The following is a 20948-nucleotide window of genomic DNA, read 5'->3' as shown; positions in this document are numbered from 1 at the left end:
TATAGCGCAGCGATATTGAACACTCGTTCAAATATTCAAACGTAGGAGAGTAAGAATACTCTTTGATAAAACAATTCCATTTTAATACTCCATACATGAAATTAAAGGAGATTGAGAATGTTGATAAATAAAAAATAAAATTCCCTTTATCCATCCCATAGCAAGGGAAATTTGTCTCTAGGTTCTATTCCAAGGGAAGACTGGAATAACCCAGGCGTCAGCGCTGCAAATTGAACTAGGGCAAGGTGTCCGCAGCGGCGGGTGATCGAACTCGGTACCTTTCGGGTACGAAGCAAAGACCATACCGCTGAGCCACGCTGCCTCTGACCACATGACTCACTTTTATCAAATTGCTACCATCTCCGTATAGATCCGGTATCGAACATCAATTAATCTTAATGCCAAATAATCAGAAATACAAAACTGTAATCTTTCTCCTATATAAAGTATAAAATATCAATCCATGTTCTTTAAGAATCTGGTGTAACGGGATATAACACCACTTTGTGGCTGCGGGTTACACATTTACTCTAATTTTGCGTTTATCGTAACTTTGCATAATGTCAAGAATTACTTTTAAGGGATTTTCGTTTCATTGAAGTTAGATTATGAATTTAAAGAATAAAAAAAAGAAGACATATGTTACATAGTTTAAAAAACAAAAACACCTAAAAATTAATAAATAAATTTAAAAAGCACTGACTTTCAATTTTTTATATTGCGCTGTAAAAATAAATAGAATTAGATTATTAAATTTAACAAAACGTAAACCGGGTCAAACGCCGACCCAAATAAAGTTTTACAGACAGCTGGAGGTTTGGTTTTTGTTTCTTTTTTGTTTTGTTTTTTTACCTCTTCTATTTCTATGGAAATCATTTGACACAGTTTCGATCTGATCAAACGTTTTTCTAGGGAAAGTCCGAACACGAAAGTTATCGAGCACCAATCACGTCATCATCAACTCCATAATGGAATCTAATAATATTATTTAAAAATACCATTTCAATTTTCACTTCAATCTACCTGTTCAATCAACCATCAAAATCTCAATATTATGTTCAATAAAATAACATAATTGTCTTTTTTCAAAAGCACATCAATGCCTCCCCGATCTGTCCTTGTTTTTATTTTCTTTTAATCTCTATTTGTCTCACAGATACGATCATATCAACTGAGCTCTTTAACGAGAAAGTTTTGTAAAAGAACAATATCTCAACTCAGTGAATTTACGATGTTCTGACAGTTTTTTGATGATCGGAAAAGAAAGTAAAAAATACCAAAACAAAAAAAGAAATGTTCCTTTGAGATAAAAACAAATCAATGGTTTTCGTCTGCCCGCTTTGAACTCCAGATCGCGCCAACTTCTGTTGTCTTCGGGCTGTGGAAATGACAGTGGCTTTCAAAAACCGCATTGCTATGAATAAATAACAGGCTCTCTATTGTCTCCCCTTCACGATTAAGCAATCATAAATATTTTGATTATCTCCCGTGGCAGGGGATGTTTCGGTGTTCAGAGGACCGAATCATCGGCGCTGCCAACCGTAAAATCTATGCAGCGTACACGGAGAAATCTAATAGCGATGCGATTTCACGACTTTACGAGAGAACTGAGGGGTTCTTTTCGATCGAGTGTATTATATAGAAATTATCCATTGATGACTTACACAAATCAACGAACCAATGAGGAGGACGAGTGAATTGAAAGAAATGCTGAATAAAAGTCGCCGGTGAGGTGAATAGAACGAGACGTAAAGCAAATATATTTAGTAGTAAATAAATAAACAAATAAATAAATAATCATATAAGCAAAGAGCTAAAAAAAAAAAAATTCAAGGAAGATTTGCGAAAGAGTAAAGAAACGAATATTTAAATGAATGAGCTCTTTAAAATTTGTCACAGCTTCAAATACATTTCAAAAGGTTGTTTTTTTTTATATATAATGCAAGAAGAATAGAAATAAATTTACGGTTGTCTTCGTCGCGGTAAGTAAAATACGGTTATAATTCTATTCCATCACACTCGAGAACTTAAGAATAACCGTATAGTGTAATCATTTATTTGTAATTTGACAGGTCATAAATCAAACCGTTTATTGTCTGCTTTCGTCGAGTTCATCAAATCTTGTCAGAAAATGACAGAAACATTATGTATAGCAGACAGTTCTATATAAAAAATTGAAAAGATGTGCATGACACAAAGCGAGATAAAGTAGAAAGAAGAAGAAAAAAATGAAAGGAAAAAAATGAAAGAAAAAAAAAATCATTCCATGTAATCAACCTGACTTCAAAGTCGAGTTGCATTTAATTTTCCGATCCCTTTTGTCTGACACTGTGTCCAGTGCTGCCAGGTTGGCGGATTTTCCGCCAAATTGGCGGACTTTTATCATCGCATGGCGGGGGGTAAATGGCCTGCCGGATGGCAAATCTTTGGTGATTTGTATACCCTTTAAAAAAGTAAAATTATAGCAATCATGTCTAATTATTTCTTTCCCCCCCCCCTCCTCCCCAAAGTGCCTTTTGGTAGCACCTATTTATTGTGCGTGTACTGTTGGCCTAGATCTATATAACACAACCTAATTCAGATTAACCAAAGGTGAAAACAATATCCGACAGTCTAACTCCCGCTCAAACAAAATCGAAACACCGAATCTTCATGCCTTTAAAAAGTAAATAGTCGTAAATAGATAAGTAGCGTTAAGTAACATAATTTTTATTCTGAGACAATACACTACTGTTTATTAAAAGTGTTTTAAATCGATGGTGGATTTTTTTGGGGTAGATTTTGGGCAAATGTCGCAGGTGAAGTAGGAGAAAGTTGGCGGATTTTGGTTGATTTCTGGCATAAAGTTGGCGGAATTTTTGCAAAGGCACCTGGCAACACTGACTGTGTCATGTACGGGTTTCCTGATTTTAATCTTTATACTCGTACCACTTCCTGCTCCCTATTTTGTTATAGTTGATTAATTCAGCTATGTGGCCTTGTGGTATGACACTCGCTTTCGGATAGGAAGGTCCTGGGTTCGAACCTCTGTAGCTCGGCGCATAGTTGAGTCATTGGAAAAAGGCTCTTTACTCACATTCTCTCACGTACTCAGGTGTAAAATGAGTACCTGGCCTTAACAGCGGTGTCTCTGTCCGAAAAAAAAATGGTATTATCGCCTAACAGGCGTCATGTCACGTTCTACATGTTAAGTGTTGCTGTTGGCCAGGAACCCCTTGTAAAGCGCTTTGAGCACGTTTAGTGGACATTGCTCTGTATAAAAGATCAAGAAAACACCCCACCCCACCTCCTCCTCGAATAAAATCAATTAAAAAAAAGAAGAAGAAATGAAAACAGAATTCAGTGGTTTGTGACAATTCTTCTTAAAACGGTATTAGATGGCGTAACAGTTAAGGCTAAAGTAAATTTTTCAGACGAATTAAAACATATGCCTGTACATTGGAGAATTGTTTTTATTTTTGAACTTTGACAAAATAAATAAACACATATATATATATAATATATATATATATTATATATATATATATATATGTGTTGTGTGTGGTTGCGTATATATATATATATATATATATATGTATTTGTATATATATATATATATATATATATATGTTATATATATATATATATAAAATATATATATATATATATATATATACATATATATAGCAAAGAAGGCAAGTTTTACCATGTCCTGTAATTTTTTAAAAAGAATTTTTAAATATATAGAAAAAATCAAACAACCAAAAAACCCTCTTTGAACCTATAGCTGTTTAATAAATTGGGTTATTGACGTCATTAATCAAAAATATAATTTTTAAAATCATTTTTGCTGCAGCATGCCCAGTAAAATTTTAAATCTTTTTTTTTTGACATCTGGGTCACATACAATAGCAATTTGAGACGACGAGTCATATTTGAAAATAAAGTTATCAAGTTAAAAAATAAATAAAATAAAAAATAATTCCCTTTATTTATCCCTAATGGGAAAGTTTTCTTCATCTTCACAGTCTGTACCATGGGAAGACTGGAATAACCCAGGCGTCCGCGCCGCAAATTGAGCTAAGGCGAGGTGACTTGCTCAAGGCCGCACAGCGAGGTGGGTAGACGAACTCGTTACCTTTCGGGTACGAAGCAAAGCTATACTGCTAAGCCACGCTGCCCCATGAATAAGATAAACCGTCTCTTTATTTCATTCTTTCATATAGATTTTCATTTTCTTCTCATGGCATTTCAGCAAGTGGCCACCCCTCTTGTGGTAAAAAAGATAATGGACCTAAAACACCACAACCCATCCATATTTGCCTGGGAAATCCGAGACCAACTCCTTGCACAGAAGATCTGTGACGAGACTACAATCCCCAGCGTCAGTTCCATCAACAGGATATTACGTAACGCAACGTCACTCGGAAACAGCGGAGCACATCACGTAGCATTTGACGTCATTGGCGGGTAAGACTTGTTTTAGAGTGTGAGGGGTAGAGACTCTTCAATAATTCAATGTACAGATCATTCGATTCACACCAAAAAAAACCCAGATATTTTATCTGGTATTGTTGGTTATATTTACATCCTCTTTTCACTCACCAGTAAGCTGCTCTTAGGGCTAACCCATACCGGAGACTGACTCCGACGACCAGGCACTGTCGTTCTCTGCCGTCTTCCGGATAAAGACGTCGGGCACGGACAAAATACTAAGAATAAAGAGAAGAGCCGCTAGACCTACCCATACCAAACTCGAAAAAAAAAAAACGACAGAGAACGTCGGGTGCCTGGTATGGGTAGGTCTAGCGGCTCTTCTCTTTATTCTTAGTATTTTGTCCGTGCCCGCCGTCTTTATCCGGAAGACGACAGAGGACGACAGTGCCGGGTCGTCGGAGTCTGTCTCCAGTGTAGGTTAGCCCTTAGTTTGCTTGTGATATGGATCTCATCAACGGACTGGTAGGTCCATTATTCGAGACCCAATTGGGAAAGGCTTTTTACTCCCATTTTCTCACTGTACTCAGGTGTAAAATGGGTACTTGACCGTTAACAGCTTTGTCTTTCTTAGATAAAGAAAATGTGGCTGCTTGAGGCTCGAAGAAATAAATTATGATACGAAATGAAATGGAATATATATATAGATATATATATGTGTGTGTGTGTGTGTGTGTGTGTGTTTTGTGTGTGTGTGTGTGTGGTGTGTTTGTGTCTGAATCTTAAGATTTCTTTGTCTTTATTATTCATTAATGTAATGAAGCAAAACACTTCAAGATTCAATTTGTTGTAAGTTTAATCCTTATTTTATCTTTTTGAATCAACCAAAGTAAAATTCCAATGTATATTTAACCCCCTCCCCCTTTCCCCATCTCCAGATTACCACCCCACTTCCCAACACAACACCCCATCCCCATGTTGCCCCTCCCTCCTTACCCCCAACCTTGGTACACCTCTCCACCCCTTTCCGTCCCCGGCCTGTCGTATCCAAGACTCGTGCAACCCTTGACCTCCGACATATCATCCCTTACGTCATCAGGAACCAATGATATCACTCTCCACACTTCGTTGCTTAGCGACCACCCCAGAATCAGGGAAGCTACGAGCGATTTAAACAGGAAGAGGAAATTGGACATTATCATAAAAGGTTGGAACATCATATCATATAGTTATTGTATTAATACATAACTGTTATCCTTCGCCTCTAAACAATACATCAATTTATATAGCGTATAATTAAACAAACAAAAAACAAACAAAGAAAAAATAAATAAATACCCCCCCCCCCACAAAAAAAACAAAACACACACACACACACACACACACACACAAACACATACCGAAAATACTTTTCAGACTTGTAGCTCACACCATTGTTGCTATTTAATTTTTCATTTTCATTGATCAATGTTAAAAGATTCTCAACGAATGTTTTGTGATTTTTGTTGTTGTTTTTTTTTTTTTTTTGTTAAAAACTATAATTTTTGGCCTTTAAAGAAACCGTGCCCATGCCCTTGATAAAAATCAAATCCAACTTCATGTTTTTGACTATTATAAAGCAAATGTTTAGCATCTAAAATACTCCAACATGTAGGGGCAATAATAGACCCAAAGTATAGTATTCAATGGAAAACTAAAGCCCAATGTAAATATTCTATTCTGTATTAATAAAATCTGGATTATTGTAAAATTGAATTTTTCATCAAGAACAATTGAAATACTTCAACAAAAACGAAATAGCCCCCCATCCCCCACCCCTTTCTTTGTCAACTTCTATAAGTGCCCTTATAAAGTAAATAAAAAGATTCAATAAGAATACTCTATATCTTATTATTATTATCATTATTATTATTATTTATTATTATTATTATTATTATTATTATTATTATTATTATTATTATTAATTATTATTATTATTATTATTATTATTATTATTATTATATTATTATTATTATTATTATTATATTATTATTATATTATTATTATTATTATTATTATTATTATTATTATTATTATTATTATTATTATTATTATTATTATTATTAATTTGACCCAAAATGGCCAAAATAATTTCGCCGATGCGTTTCTTAAATAAATCGTCTCTCAACCATTTAAGACACAGAACTCTGTATTCGTGATGTATGGCCGTTATTTTCATAAATCAGAAATAGATATGTAAATGATTCAAACGGAAACCAAATCTTCAGCCACAGTTTATTGTGGATAACTAGTTTATCAACGAATCATCTCCGTTCTCAGTTCAAAACAGGAGGACATTTTTTGAATGGGAAATTAAGAGATTTCATTCCTAGATTATTTCATTCAATGCTTGCATTGAGCACAAAGAATAGAATTAGTAACACACAAACCAGCACCATTTTGTCGTATTATATTTTATATTTTATATTATTTCCATATTGGGTCTCGGCAAGGAATAAAAAATCAGGAATGAAAAAATAAGAAAGAAGAAAAGATTGAAATGAATTATGCGCCTTAAAGCCTTCGAAATTATTAACATTCTATTTACATCTGTTCCATTTTTTTAGATACATTGAACACTAAATACTTTAGATTGATTGATTTTTTGGGCTTTTTCTTAGAATAGTAAAATAGCCCTGTAATTCTTATTGCACCACTAAACAATCACAATGTTATATTTTAGTTATCTTTTTCATTTACAGATGGCGACTCCATGACTAAGTCGAAACGAGAAAATTACTTTGAAATGAGCCCTGCTGCAAATACCTCTCCTTCTAAAACACGAGCACATACGCCTGATCACAACAACATCACTGTGGGCGGATACAGAGACCGGAAGACCACGCCCACATCCTCCAAAAAAGAAGACTATCTCCTTCATCACACACTAATACACAAGGACGACGAAATCCGACACCGTGAAGGACTGGAGTCCGGAGAAAGCATGCCCAGAAACTGCCCTTCAATTCAAACAGATATAAACTTCTCTTTTCACGAAGCTAATTCAAATGATAACAAAATTGACGATGAAGATGACGAAGAAACTCAATGCACAATAGACATTGAAGAATACGACGATGGCGGGGAAGACGATGATGTAATTATCGACGAAAATGATAAAGACGAAAAAGAAAATAACGATGTTTATGACCGGTGCCACAACAACAAACAAGACAGTTCTCTAACTGTTATGGAGTCTGACAGACCAACCACGAATGTGGAATATTCAAAACATCAACATCATCATTTAATATTTAACGAAAAACTTCAAAATGCCCAACAGATCGTCACAATCAGGAGCAGCAACTCACCTGGTTTAAAACATCAAAGACTAACACCAACCAGTCCCCAATCTACGCCATTAGCATCGCAAAAACCATTAACACCCGCCACAAGCCTCACTTTCCTGCCCTCCCCGAAGACCTCTCCACAGACCATACCATTCCCACTCAAACCGGAAGTACACACCATATTTCCGCTAAAACCGGAACCAGCTCTCCACCCAGCATTGACCCCTTCTCTTGGTATCGGGATCGCTCGTTTCGGCCATTCCGTTTCTGCTCTAGAATCTAAATTAGCGTTATTTAATAGCTTGACAAGCTTCGCCGCGGCTGCTGCAGCTGGTGATCAGCATCACCATCATCATCATCATCACCAACATCAACATCAAAATCCCAGCTCTTTGCTGCCAACTGCCAGCCTGATAAACACTTCAACGATGTCTGCCAGTGATCACAGTAGATTGTGTATTTCTTCAGCGTCCGGTTTTTTCCCCTTACTAAACAATCAACACATAAATGTCAATAACAGTTTTCACCATCGGTCTCCCCCAACAATAACTTCTGTATTCCCGCTAAGAATGAATGAAAACTGATTGCATTTATTTATATATTGCTTTCCATTTATTACAAAAACCACGCGTGGCTTGGTGGCACGTCTTGTCACAATAGTCAAGCGATGTCAAGCGTGGTCAGTGGTGTGATGAAGTACAGTTATTGTTGAAAATTCTGATCCCGACGTTGTGCCTTTAGTTAAGGCATAATATAACACCATCCCACTCGACTTGGGTGTAAATAAGTCGTGTCTGTCTGCAGCAGTATGGGATGTAATAAAATGGTTAATAAGAAAGGACGCCTAACAGATGACTGGTACTGTAAGACATGGAGATATGGCCTGCTGGTGGAATAAATGAAGCATTACAGGGAGCATTGAGCATAATAAATTCGTAGAAGTGTGCTATATGACTGTTCACATTCATTTTCTTTTACCCTGTTCCTATTTCTATCTTTTCTCTGCGGTCAAAGCTCTTAATTTATCACTGGTTCATGCTTTACAACCTGAATGTTCAATTCTTTTACTAAGGCCAACGGTCTATTGTCATTTTAATTCCAACTCGTATTTAAAACAAACTTTTTGAGACAGAGTTTAGATCTCTATAAATTAGTTCAAGAGTGAAATATTATGAAAACTAATAATAGAGAAAAACAAAAGTGTAATTTAAAAAAAAACAGGTTCCAATCTCATTGGAAGTGTAAAACGATTATTCCAGAGGACCTTGTGTAATTAATCTTCTCGTTTCAAAGTGAGCCATTTTATTTTCTAGTTTAAATATCTATATGATGGTCGTCAATAATAATCATCTATCCTCGATGCCTATTCATCCTGCTACTAAAAAGTTATGCCACCTTTTGATTCAATATTATGAAACCTATTCATTGTGAGTCATCTGAAAAACTTTGTTTACGTACATGCTTCCAATGATTTTGGAACCGGAAGAGTAGAAGAAGTGACGTCACTACTTTTCTGCCCTATTATATTATAAATTGGCATACAAGTTACAATTGAAATAATATTTTAAATATAGTTGAATGAAAAGTAATCCAGAGCCCTCGAATATATAATAATATAAGAATTACTTACCAGGATCGTTTCGAGCTGAACCTATTCTTCAGCCAACAAGAAAACGTATTACATTGCAGTTTTTAAACTATTTATATTAACGTTTGCGTCACCATTTTTAGGGGATCAAGCATGCCGACTGCAGAAAGTAATAATAATAATAATAATAATAATAATAATAATAATAATAATAATAATAATAATAATAATAATAATAATAATAATAATATAGCGCTATAACTCCGAGACACCAGACTCTAAGCGCTTAAATTAGAATTTACTCTGGCTGAAACGACTCATTCACTAACACACACACACAAACACACACACACACACACACACACACACACACACAAACAACACAAACTAGACCTATCTTGCTTCTCATATCATTTACTTAAATCGAAACAGATATTATGTTTTAAGAACGTTTACAAAGAGAAAAAGATTTTAGAATGAAAATTATATATATATATATATAATATATTATATATATATATATATATATATATATATATATATATATATATATAATATATATATATATATATATATATAGAGAGAGAGAGAGAGAGAGAAAAGGAGAGAGAGAGAGAGAGAGAGAGAGAGAGAGAGAGAGTCTTCTAAAAACTGTTTTAAAATTCCTAATTTCAATCGTGTCGGGCACAAATTCCCCCTTCAGATTGAGGTTAATGATGAAAACTACACATAGAAGGATAATGAAATTGAAGAACGACAGGAAGAGGTAAAATAGGAAGAAGAGTAGGAGAAAAGTTAAATGGTTCTAAGCCACGTTCCGTGTTTGGTATTTTGTTCTTTTTTCGAACAAGATATTTTAATTATTGTTCATTATTTTAGTAATATTTTGATGTTAAAAAATTGTCGTTCTTCCAACAACGATCGATATTTGAAGTACGCGTTTTTTTAGTCAAATTCTTAAAAATGAGTTTTTACAGAGTATGGCCGTTCTCTTGTTAACTCACTCAATCCTAGAGATTTTTGCTACTTTTCAAAATTGGAAAATTTTTAAATTTAAAATGAGCATGTGCATAGATAGTTTTATTCAACTACCATTAACATGTAAAATTTAAAAACATTAGCTTTGATACTACGCCTATAATTTGTCTCAGAAAAATTGTAATTGAGAGGCATTTGGTAAAAATAACCCGGCTAAACGACGGATATAGTCGGTGTTAGGGCTGAGTGAGTTAAAACCCCTTTGAATCAGATTTAAAACGATAGCCCATACAGTCAAGGGGCATAATCCATTTTAAATTTATTGAAATTTACTTCATGTTGTTGGCTCCCTTAGATTAATTATTCGAGTGAAAAGAAATATTATTTCTTAGTATTACAATACTATAATCACAGCATTAACAACATTGCACAAATTCATTACAAAGGTATAATATTATGGGGTTTGCTTTTGATGGATCATTTATGTACAGTAAAAGCTGGCTGAAAGGCACTGTTTATTTAAAAACATCTTCAATACGATAATCCGTGAGCTAACTCGCTTAGATTTCTCTCTCTCTCTCTCTCTCTCTCTCTCTCTCTCTCTCTCTATATATATATATATATATATATATATATATATATATATATATATATATATATATATATATATCCATCTATCTATCTATCTAGCTATCTATCTATCTATTTATCTATCTAGCTATCTATCTATCTACCTATCTATCTATCTATCTATCTATCTATCTATCTATCTATCTATCTATCTATCTAACTTTCTTTCGTTCTCTAAGACACAGACACACACACACACACAAACACACACACACACACACACACACACAGAGAGAGAGAGAGAGAGAGAGAGAGAGAAACACAAACTAGAGTCAACTCCTATAGAATGCGCTTGGCCAAGGAGTACACAACATTGCCATCCGGAAGTATAACGGACCAACACACAAACTCTGTGTAACCATGAACTTTTATAGTCTGGTTAATACAGTTTAGTGAGAACAACTCACAAACGCGGATGGCAAAAACAATAACAAAGGCCTGAGTGACGTCATCTGCATACTATCTATAGATAGAAGGCCTTTGTTATTGTTTTTTGCATTCTGCGTTTATGAGTAATTCTCACTAAACGGTATTAACCAGACTATAACCATTTAAGGTTACACATAGTTTTGTGTGTTTTTGGATGGCAATGTTGTGAGCTTCTTAGCCAAGTGCATACTATCTATATTGTTCAAGTGTCCAGCAATGGAGACGACCATTATATTTAGATCATATTACTATTTTGTGATTTGAATTTATGTTATTGCCCTTCGTGTCCATGCTGTGAGTAGTAATTTATTATTGTATTTAATTCTCTCCCATTTTGTAGATTTTCAGTCATAATAAAATATTGACCTCTGACAGCATGTGTTCATAGACTTGCTATTTTCTATATTATGATCTTTATATATTGAATCGTGTTTGTGTGTTGTCACAATAGCTCAGTTGGTAGAACACTCGCTTCACACGCAAGGCGAAGACAAAGTTCGATCCCAGATGCTGTCGAGATTTTTCTAACCCCCTGTCCACCCAGCAGTGAATGGATAGCATGGTCTTGTTAGATCTGGCGGAAGCTCCTTTGCGATAGACTAGCGTCCTATCTAAAGGATAGCAAGCAATTGCCATTGTCCATTTCATGCCATAGAAACTGGGACAAACTTCGGCTCCATGGACCAAATAGCTCTGAAGGACTTTTTGTGCTTTGTCGTCTTGGCCTCAAAAATTGTCAAGAGTTCCTAAAAGATAATACTTTTGAAACTATTCTGAGTGGTAGAAGGTCTCGATTGTAGAGCGACTTAATCCCGGCCAGTCGAAGGGTGCGTAACTGTTGGTGTATCATCTATGGTTCAGCTCCAATCGCCGCAAACGTTTTTTTATTCTCTGCGGTCTTCTGTACTTTCCTAATTATTTCTTGTTAATATTATACTAAATATATACTAAACCTAGAACCCAAAAATACAAAGGCGAGTTTGCAATTCTCGGTATTGATATGAGTTCTGCCTTTGACGCAATATGTAGACGCAAACTATTAACAACACTAAGAAGCTTTCTGGAGAGGGACCACGTTAGATTGATCAGAGCATTACTTTCAAATGCAACTCTCACATTTACGTCTAGTAAAGAATCAGCAGGAATCAGAACACTAGCTGGAACACTATAGGGCGATGATCATAGTCCTATCTTATTCACTGTATACCTAGAGGCAGCACTCAGGGAATTAAGATCACAGTTATCTCCAAATCAAAGACTCATCCGTGAGCTTATCTACGCAGACGATGTGGACCTTATATACGACTCCGAGCAAGAAGCACACCATTATCTACTTGTCGTATCTAACACGATAAGTCAACGGAACCTCAAAGTCAACGAAACAAAAACAGAAATATAGGTAGTTGAAAAGACCAACGATGATTTGAAAAATGTCAGGAAGCTTGGGAACTTGATCAACGAGGAAGAAGACATAAAAGAAGGAAACTGCTAGCACAAAACGCCTTTCTCGATCTACTAAATATCTGATATAGGCAGGACATCAAAAGCGAAAGCAAAAGAATACGCCTCTAGGAAGTCCTTGTACTATCAGTTCTACTCTACAACTGTGGTGCATGGGGATTAACGAAAACGAATTTAGACAGTCTAGACGCTACACACAGAAAACAACTCCGTCGAGTCATGCAGAGCACGCCCTGTCGGTGATAGAATAAAATAACAAAGATGGAAACTTCTTGGCCACATTCTCCAAAGAGACCACAACATACCGACCCAGACAGCAATGAAGGAATACTTCAATGCCGGGAAGAAATACCTCGGACGAACACAAATGTCTCTACCAACAACACTAAATGCAAACCTGCAGACATACCATCGTCTGCTCCAATCAGTACCAGAAAATTTTGTATCTTTACAGCTACAAAAAAAAACTATTCCATCAAAACTAAAGATGGAACATGATCTGCTTGCTCTTAAAACGTTGGCACAAGACATGGACCCATGGAAAATGTAACAAAAGGAATCCAACAATTAGTGGACATGCTGACAACCGCACAATTCACGACAAGCCTCCTTGAGACTGTGTAGCCAAGATCACCATCATTATACTAAATAATGTAAAACTTCAAAGGAGGGGTTTTCATAAGGAAAAGATTGAGAGGAGTGATGATAACTACGTTAAAAAGAAGAATGAAATTAAAGAACCATAGGAGGAGATAAAATAGGAAGAGGATGGGCAAGAAAAGGAGGAGGAGAAAGAAGAGGAGACGGATGTTATGAAAGAATGCTAGACGGCGATACTGTTATATTGACCCACTAATAATAATAATAATAAGAAGAAGAAGAATAACAATAATAATAATAATAATAATAATAATAATAATAATAATAATAATAATAAATAATAAAATAATAATATATAATAATAATAATATAATAATAATAATAATAAAGAAGAAGAAGAAGAAGAAGAAGAAGAAGAAGAAGAAGAAGAAGAAGAAGAAGAAGAAGAAGAAGAAGAAGAGGCCCCACTCACAACAGTTTTGAGGCGGGAGGACTATACAATTTTGATAGGACTAGTGCATTGAAAAACGATCTTTTTGTCTGTCGTCACGACTGAATGTTTGTTTTTTATACAGTATACTATAGTTTTTACGTCAATAGATAATTTGAGAATCAAATCAAGTAGCTGTCCTTATTCAAATTTCTTTTCAACATCATAAAATTTGAAGAAAATGAACAATGTGTTGTGGAGCAAGTTGTGCTAAAGAAATTATGTACGCAAGAATTTTTACGGCTATTGTGTTTGAGTGATAAAAAATATATTTTACAGAGTTCACATCGGAAACGCGTATCCTTGTAAAAAAGAAAAAAAGGAATAGTTTGTCCCTATTGAAGGGAAACCTCATTGGTGTATTGCCTGGTAACCAGGAGGTCCGAGGTTTGATCCTGAGTTGAAGTTGCTCGGTATTTTTTTCTTCTTTGTCTGGCAATGTTTCATACAAACCGTTTTTTTCTGATTTTTGTCTGATGCCTGTGTTTGGTCCTTTATATTTCATCATGATATTTTTGAAGTAAAAATGGAGATACTCTCTAGTCTTCACTCTCATCGTCGCCATCCTAAACGTATAGTCTGACACTGACCAAAAAATTACGTCAGAAGACAATTCTTTTGCCACAAATGAAAACAAATCGTGAGTTCTATTCATTAGTTCAACCGATGGAATCATTTGTCGCCTTGAATTCTACTTACAACTCACTAGACGCTGCACAAACCTAATAAATGATGTCAAACTACAAGTCCTAGAGAGTTCTAGCGTGGCCTTCGTAAAGTTATGACCTGATACTGACCAAAAAATGACGTCAAAATGCCAGTCTTTTGCCACAAAAGAAAACAAATCGTGAGCTGTATTCAATAGTTCAACCAATGAAATAACTTGTTTCCATGAGCTCTACTAACGACAACTCACTAAGCGGTGCAAAAAACAAATAATGACGTCAAACTGCCAGTCCTTTTGGACTTCAGTATCAAGCTATAACATAACGATGGCTACGGTTAACATATAGCCTGACACTGACTAAAAATGAGTCAAAATGCCAGTCTTTGGCCAAAAAAAGAAAACAAATCGTGAGTTGTATTCAATAGTTCAACCAACGGGACCACTTGTTTCCATGAGCACAACTAACGACAACTCACTAGGCGGTGCAAAAAACAAATAATGACGTCAATATGCCAGTCTTTTTGGGTTTCGGTGTCAGGATATAACTTAACGATGGCTCCGGTTTATAGTGTCGGGCAAAATGTTAACGATGGTAGCTCTCGTCCTTTAGTGTTTAAAGCTTGTTTATTATATATAATACATATTTATCAGATCATTGTCTTACACCAGTGGTTGTTCCCTAAACTGTAATCATGATATTTTCAAAGAAAAAATGGAGTTACTCAAAAGTCGTTATTTTCATCTTTTTTATGTGTTTAATACTTGTTTATTATAATAGAGAAAAGGATTTCGACAAAATCACTTATTATTGTAAAGAATAAAACATCAAATATTGGGTAATCTCGGTGGTGTAACAGGGGCAGGTCTAGTTGGTAATAAGAGGTCTGAGGTTTTGTCTTCAATCAAGGGAGGTTTTTCTTCTTCTATCTTTCTTTCTGCTTCGTCTGACGCTGTTTTCAAACACCCTTTCGGATTTTTATTATATAGCAACGCCTATTTCTTATTTTGTCACTCGTTTAACATATAAAAACGTATAAACTCAATCTAAATGACATAATCATAACTATATGTATACATTTTTAGCAGATAAACCATTGAAACATAATCCCACTCGAGGGGATGGGTCACATACATGGCCATGGTCACATAACATCGTAGGGATTGCAATGATAATATACGATTCTTTCATCTCTTGGTTTTATTAAACGAGTTATTTTTATCGTGCCCAATTACACAACATGCTTGCGAGTTTGTGTTATTGCACGATATAAATATAACTAGTTTAATAAATACAAAGAAATGAACGTATACGTTTTTTCCACCTCTCCAAGTAAGATTATTAGATTTTTGTAATCACATATCCACCATAATTTGTATCTTTCTCCTTCTGCTTGAATGGCAATTTGACCCAAAACTAAAAACGTTGGATTTGTATTCATACACAGCAAAATATTATTTTTAATTACAAACCAGCGTTCAAAGCATTATTTAACGACACGTATTTACTAAGAAATGATAGGATTTACCAATGAGAGGGCTGGAATAAACGTTATTTTTGCGTTATTACAAACCAGCGTTCAAAGCATTATTTAACGACACATATTTACTAAGAAATGATAGGATTTACCAATGAGAGGGCTGGAATAAACGTTATTTTTGCGTTATTACAAATCAGCGTTCAAAGCATTATTTAACGACACATATTTACTAAGAAATGATAGGATTTGCCAATGAGAGGGCTGGAATAAACGTTATTTTTGCGTTATTACAAATCAGCGTTCAAAGCATTATTTAACGACACATATTTACTAAGAAATGATAGGATTTACCAATGAGAGGGCTGGAATAAACGTTATTTTTGCGTTAAAAAGACTGTAAAAAGCAATGAGTAAACTGAATATAACAAATTTAAAAAAAAAAAGAAAGACCCCTCTTCAGACAAAAACAAAAACAATTTTAAAATAAATAACTCTATTTATTATTGGCTGAAAAAGTATTCTCAGCCCATAAATTTCCGTGTATATTTTTTTCTCGGAAACTGTTATAGGAATATATCAATTTTGTACAGTTTTTACAGTCCACAGTTTCCATCTATAATAAATAATAATAATAATAAATGGCATCTATATAGCGCTTTACCCCGTTATCACAGGCTCTAAGCGCTTTACAGTTATATAAAACAAAACATATTACGGTAAGACAAGTGTGGATGGAAAAGTGATACGAATTCAATTTGATAACAAGAAGAAAATATGATAATAATATTGCATCTTATGACGTAAAAAGATAAAACTTTAAGCGAGATTTGAAAGTTGTCAACTAATCCAAGACATCTTACGTGTGATGGGAGAGAATTTGAGAAATTAGGGAGGTGGTTGGGGGGGGGCGAAACTTGAAAATATTGTTAACCTATTTTACCATCTGCTTAGTATTGAATAATCACCGCCTCGTGTTTGTAACCATAGTTCTTGGGTTATTAGTTAGGGTAAAAAAGGAAACACTGGTATTTCCAATCGTTTTGTAAGTCAGTGGCTTGCTTGAGTTTCAAATGAATAGGTTGTATATTATGTTGTCACGTTTCAATCTTTTTGTTCGTGATACCCATAAAAACCCATAATCTGCCAGAACAAACGTTTATTCTTCATTGCAAGCAAAACGATGGCTTATTGCAGTATTGATTCCAACTGTAGACAAAAACATTTCAATATATTTGTCCAGATTTAAAGTCTGTCAATAACGTTCAAGGATATTGGCATTTTTGCTTAAGTCAAGTTCTCATTTCTGTCACGTGTTATTATTATTATTATTATTATTATTATTATTATTATTATTATATTATTATTATTTATTATTCATTATTATTATGTGTTATTATTTCATTATTAATATTATTTTATGTTATTATTAATTGTTATTATTATCATATTATTATTATTATTTATTATTATTTTTATTATCATTATTATTATTATTATTATTATTATTATTATTATTATTATTATTGTTATTATTATTATTATTATTATTATTATTATTATTATTATTATTATTATTATTATTATTATTATTATTATTATCATATCATTATTATTATTATTATTATTATTATTATATATTATATATTATATTATATTATTATTGTTATTATATTATTATTATTATTATTATTATATTATTATTATTATTATTATTATTATTATTATTATTATTATTATTATTATTATTATTATTATTATTATTATTATTATTATTATTATTTTATTATTATTTATATATTATTATTATTATTATTATACATTATTATTATTATTATCATCATCATCATCATCATCATCATCATCATCATCATTATTATCATCATTACTATATACAGCTGTATCCGTCTAGTTTATGGAAGATCATCATCATCATCATCATCATCATCATCATCATCATTATTATCATCATTACCATATACAGCTGTATCCGTCTAGTTTATCTGGAAAATCATGAATGAAAACGAGGAAGAGAGTTCAATTAAGTCACTCTTTCTCACTCTCACTCTCTTTCCTTCTCTTGCACGCACACAAACACACACACACACACACACACACACACACATAAAGCGCTGTACAAGGGGTCCCTGTCCAACAGCAACATAACACATTTAGGACAAGACATGACGCCTGTAAGGCGAAATTATATTTTTTTTCGGACAGAGACAACGCTGTTAACGGCCAGGTACTCATTTTACACCTGAGTACGGCGAGATAATGTGAGTAAAGAGCCTTTTCCAAAGACTGAACTATGCGTCGAGCGAGGCTCGAACCCAGGAAAGACTAGCACACAATTGATGTTGTCCGTTTAACCTTACAGACACATCTAATTACAATCAATAGCAAAATCATCGTATTAATTATATTCGTAAAGCCTGCCACTAACCAAAATATAACATGTGGCTATGTAGTCTTGTGGTATGACACTCGCTTTCGGATCGGAAGGTCCTGGGATCGAGCCTAGCTCTGCGCATAGTTGAGTCCATGGAAAAGGCTCTTTACTCACATTACCTCACCGTACTCAGGTGTAAAATGAGTGCCTGACCCGTTGACAGCGTTGTCTCTGTCACACAAAAAAATAGTAATATCGCCCAACAGGCGTCATTTTTTTTTTTTAGTTCTATATGTTACGTGTTGCTGTTGGTCATGGACCCTTTGTAAAGCGCTTTCAGCACGTTTAGTAGATATTGCGCTATATAAAAGCTCAAAAAACTTCTCGCCATACTTTTAAAAAAAAAGAACATATTTTAAAAGTTTGGGCAGGAAAACAAGTTCTTCAAATTCTTATCATCTTGTAAAACTCTCAGACCTGGAAATTCAAAGCAGTCATTTTAGAAGTCTCAGGTTTGAGATTTTTAGACAAGGTCAAGGTCATTTTAATCGATCGAGATTTGACGGTCTAGACTTTATCGCCAAAATTTTACTGACGTGTTTGTTTGTTTGTTTGTTTTGTTCCGAGTATGGCAAATCTTTATCAACAACTTTTTGTTCGAGCAACTCACAAGTTTTGATGCACTCACGACCGATAGGAGAATACATGTGTAAACAATAATGTAGCAAACATGTTTATGACAGTCTGGTTCAGTTAAAACTGAAATTATCTATTGTCGTAAACACGGTGGTTTAATATTTGTGATAATAATTTTACGAAGACTGTTTACTATCGTATTATTGTTGTACAAACATTCAGCCGTGATAACATACAAATTAGTTCCTATAGATAGTGTGCAGATGACGTCACTCAGGTCTTTGTTATTGTTTTTTTTTTTTTGCCATCTGCGTTTATGAGTAATTCTCACTACACTGTATTAACTCGACTATAAACGTTCATGGATACACACAGTTTTGTGTGTTGGTCCGTTATACTTCCGGATGGCAATGTTATGAGCTTCTTAGCCAAGCGCATACTATCTATAAACAAAATATGTGACTTGGCGCCTCCAAACAGTATGATATGGGTGATTTGATTCTCATACTCATAGTTTTGAAATGTGTGTTAAATTCAACTGTTTTCATATATTTTATTGAGGACCGTAAATATGTTGGGGGGGGGGGGGGGGGAAGGGTCGAAATCCCAGTTGATGAAACCTAGATTGATTTCGGGGAAAAGGTGTTTTTTTTTCACTGTAACCTCCCACCCCAGATCCACCTGGCAGTGATTGGGTAGCTGGGTCTGTAATATCTGGCGAAAGTATTTTTGCAATAGGCTTCAAGGTTCTTACCCCAGCAGTTGCCGTTGTCCGTTTCACGCTGTAGAAACCGGGGTAAATTCTGGGCATAGCACTCTGATGGACTGAGAAATATATACGTAACGTGCTGCTATGTGGTCTAGTGGTATGACATTCGCTTTCAGATAGGAAGGTCCTGGGTTCGAGCCTCGTGCTCGGCGCATAGTTGAGTCCTTGAAAAAGGCTCTTTACTCACATTCTCTCACCTTCCTCAGGTGTAAAATGAGTACCTGGCCGTTAACAGCGTTGTCTTTGTCCGAAAAATTGTAATATCGCCTAATAGGCGTTATGTCCCGTCCTACATGTTAAATGTTGCTGTTGACCAGGGATCCCTTGTATATCGCTTTGAGCACATTTAGTGGATATTGCGCTCTATAAAAGCCCAATTAAAAACATATTCAGTTAGTAAGCAGAGGATATAAAAAAGTTAAACAAATATAGAAATCTGTAGAGATTTTTTGACCATAATTTTCTGTGTTGTTTCGGATTCTTTAAACATGGAGAGGTTCCGCTTGTTTCCCATCCTTGAACCTGAAGCAAGGAGTCGCAGGTAGATAAGTCCGAATAGTCCTTATTCAGTTAACAAGTCATCCAAGTTTATGGTTCCCCACTCAAGAGTGGATGCACACTTGAACTCGTTCATACAATCGACATTAAGAAAACGGAATAGTCCTCTCCATTCTCTAATTTTAAAGATCAAAATATACCTGTGTGTCTACGTCAGAATTGCAAACTATTTAAATATTGAAGAACAAATCATGTATATTTTCTATGTGCCATGTTAAGAGGTGTCAGTACATGCCATGAAAAATCCGTAGTCAAAACAATATTTTATTTGAATATAGAATGAAAAAATGTTTTATATCATAACGTGTCACACTTAAAAATACTGAATGTAGTTGGAAAGCCAATAAAATTAGACTCTATTAATGAATTGTCGTAAAATCTAAAAGATTAACAAATTTTATTGTCCCTTAATCAAAGCTACAAAACAGAGCAAAAATCGACAGCTCAAGGTTAGGGGAAAAAAATCAACAAAGTTTGGTTCGTAAAGGCGTTTTAAGCTAAGTGTATACCATTGCGCACTGTGAACCTCTATT

The 20948-nt window shown here is 34.5% G+C and overlaps 1 protein-coding gene across 1 annotated transcript in view; it reads left to right on the top strand.

Moving 5' to 3' along the window:
• LOC144975968 (uncharacterized) overlaps nucleotides 1-8462 on the top strand; it is a 90856-nt gene extending 82394 nt beyond the window's left edge. Inside the window, exons 4-6 of the mRNA XM_078920210.1 lie at nucleotides 4235-4449; nucleotides 5352-5620; nucleotides 7155-8462. Coding sequence (XP_078776336.1) covers nucleotides 4235-4449; nucleotides 5352-5620; nucleotides 7155-8326 — 1656 coding nt within the window. The 3' untranslated portion in view covers nucleotides 8327-8462. The remainder of the gene's footprint in view (nucleotides 1-4234; nucleotides 4450-5351; nucleotides 5621-7154) is intronic.
• Nucleotides 8463-20948: the final 12486 nt, after the last annotated feature.

Source organism: Berghia stephanieae, chromosome 6, assembly GCF_034508935.2.
Source record: "Berghia stephanieae isolate SIO BIC M18660-M18661 chromosome 6, UCSD_Bste_1.3, whole genome shotgun sequence".
Lineage (NCBI taxonomy): Eukaryota > Metazoa > Mollusca > Gastropoda > Nudibranchia > Aeolidiidae > Berghia > Berghia stephanieae.
The sequence above is the reverse complement of the archived record's forward strand: the minus strand, read 5'-3'. Positions and strand labels throughout refer to the sequence as shown.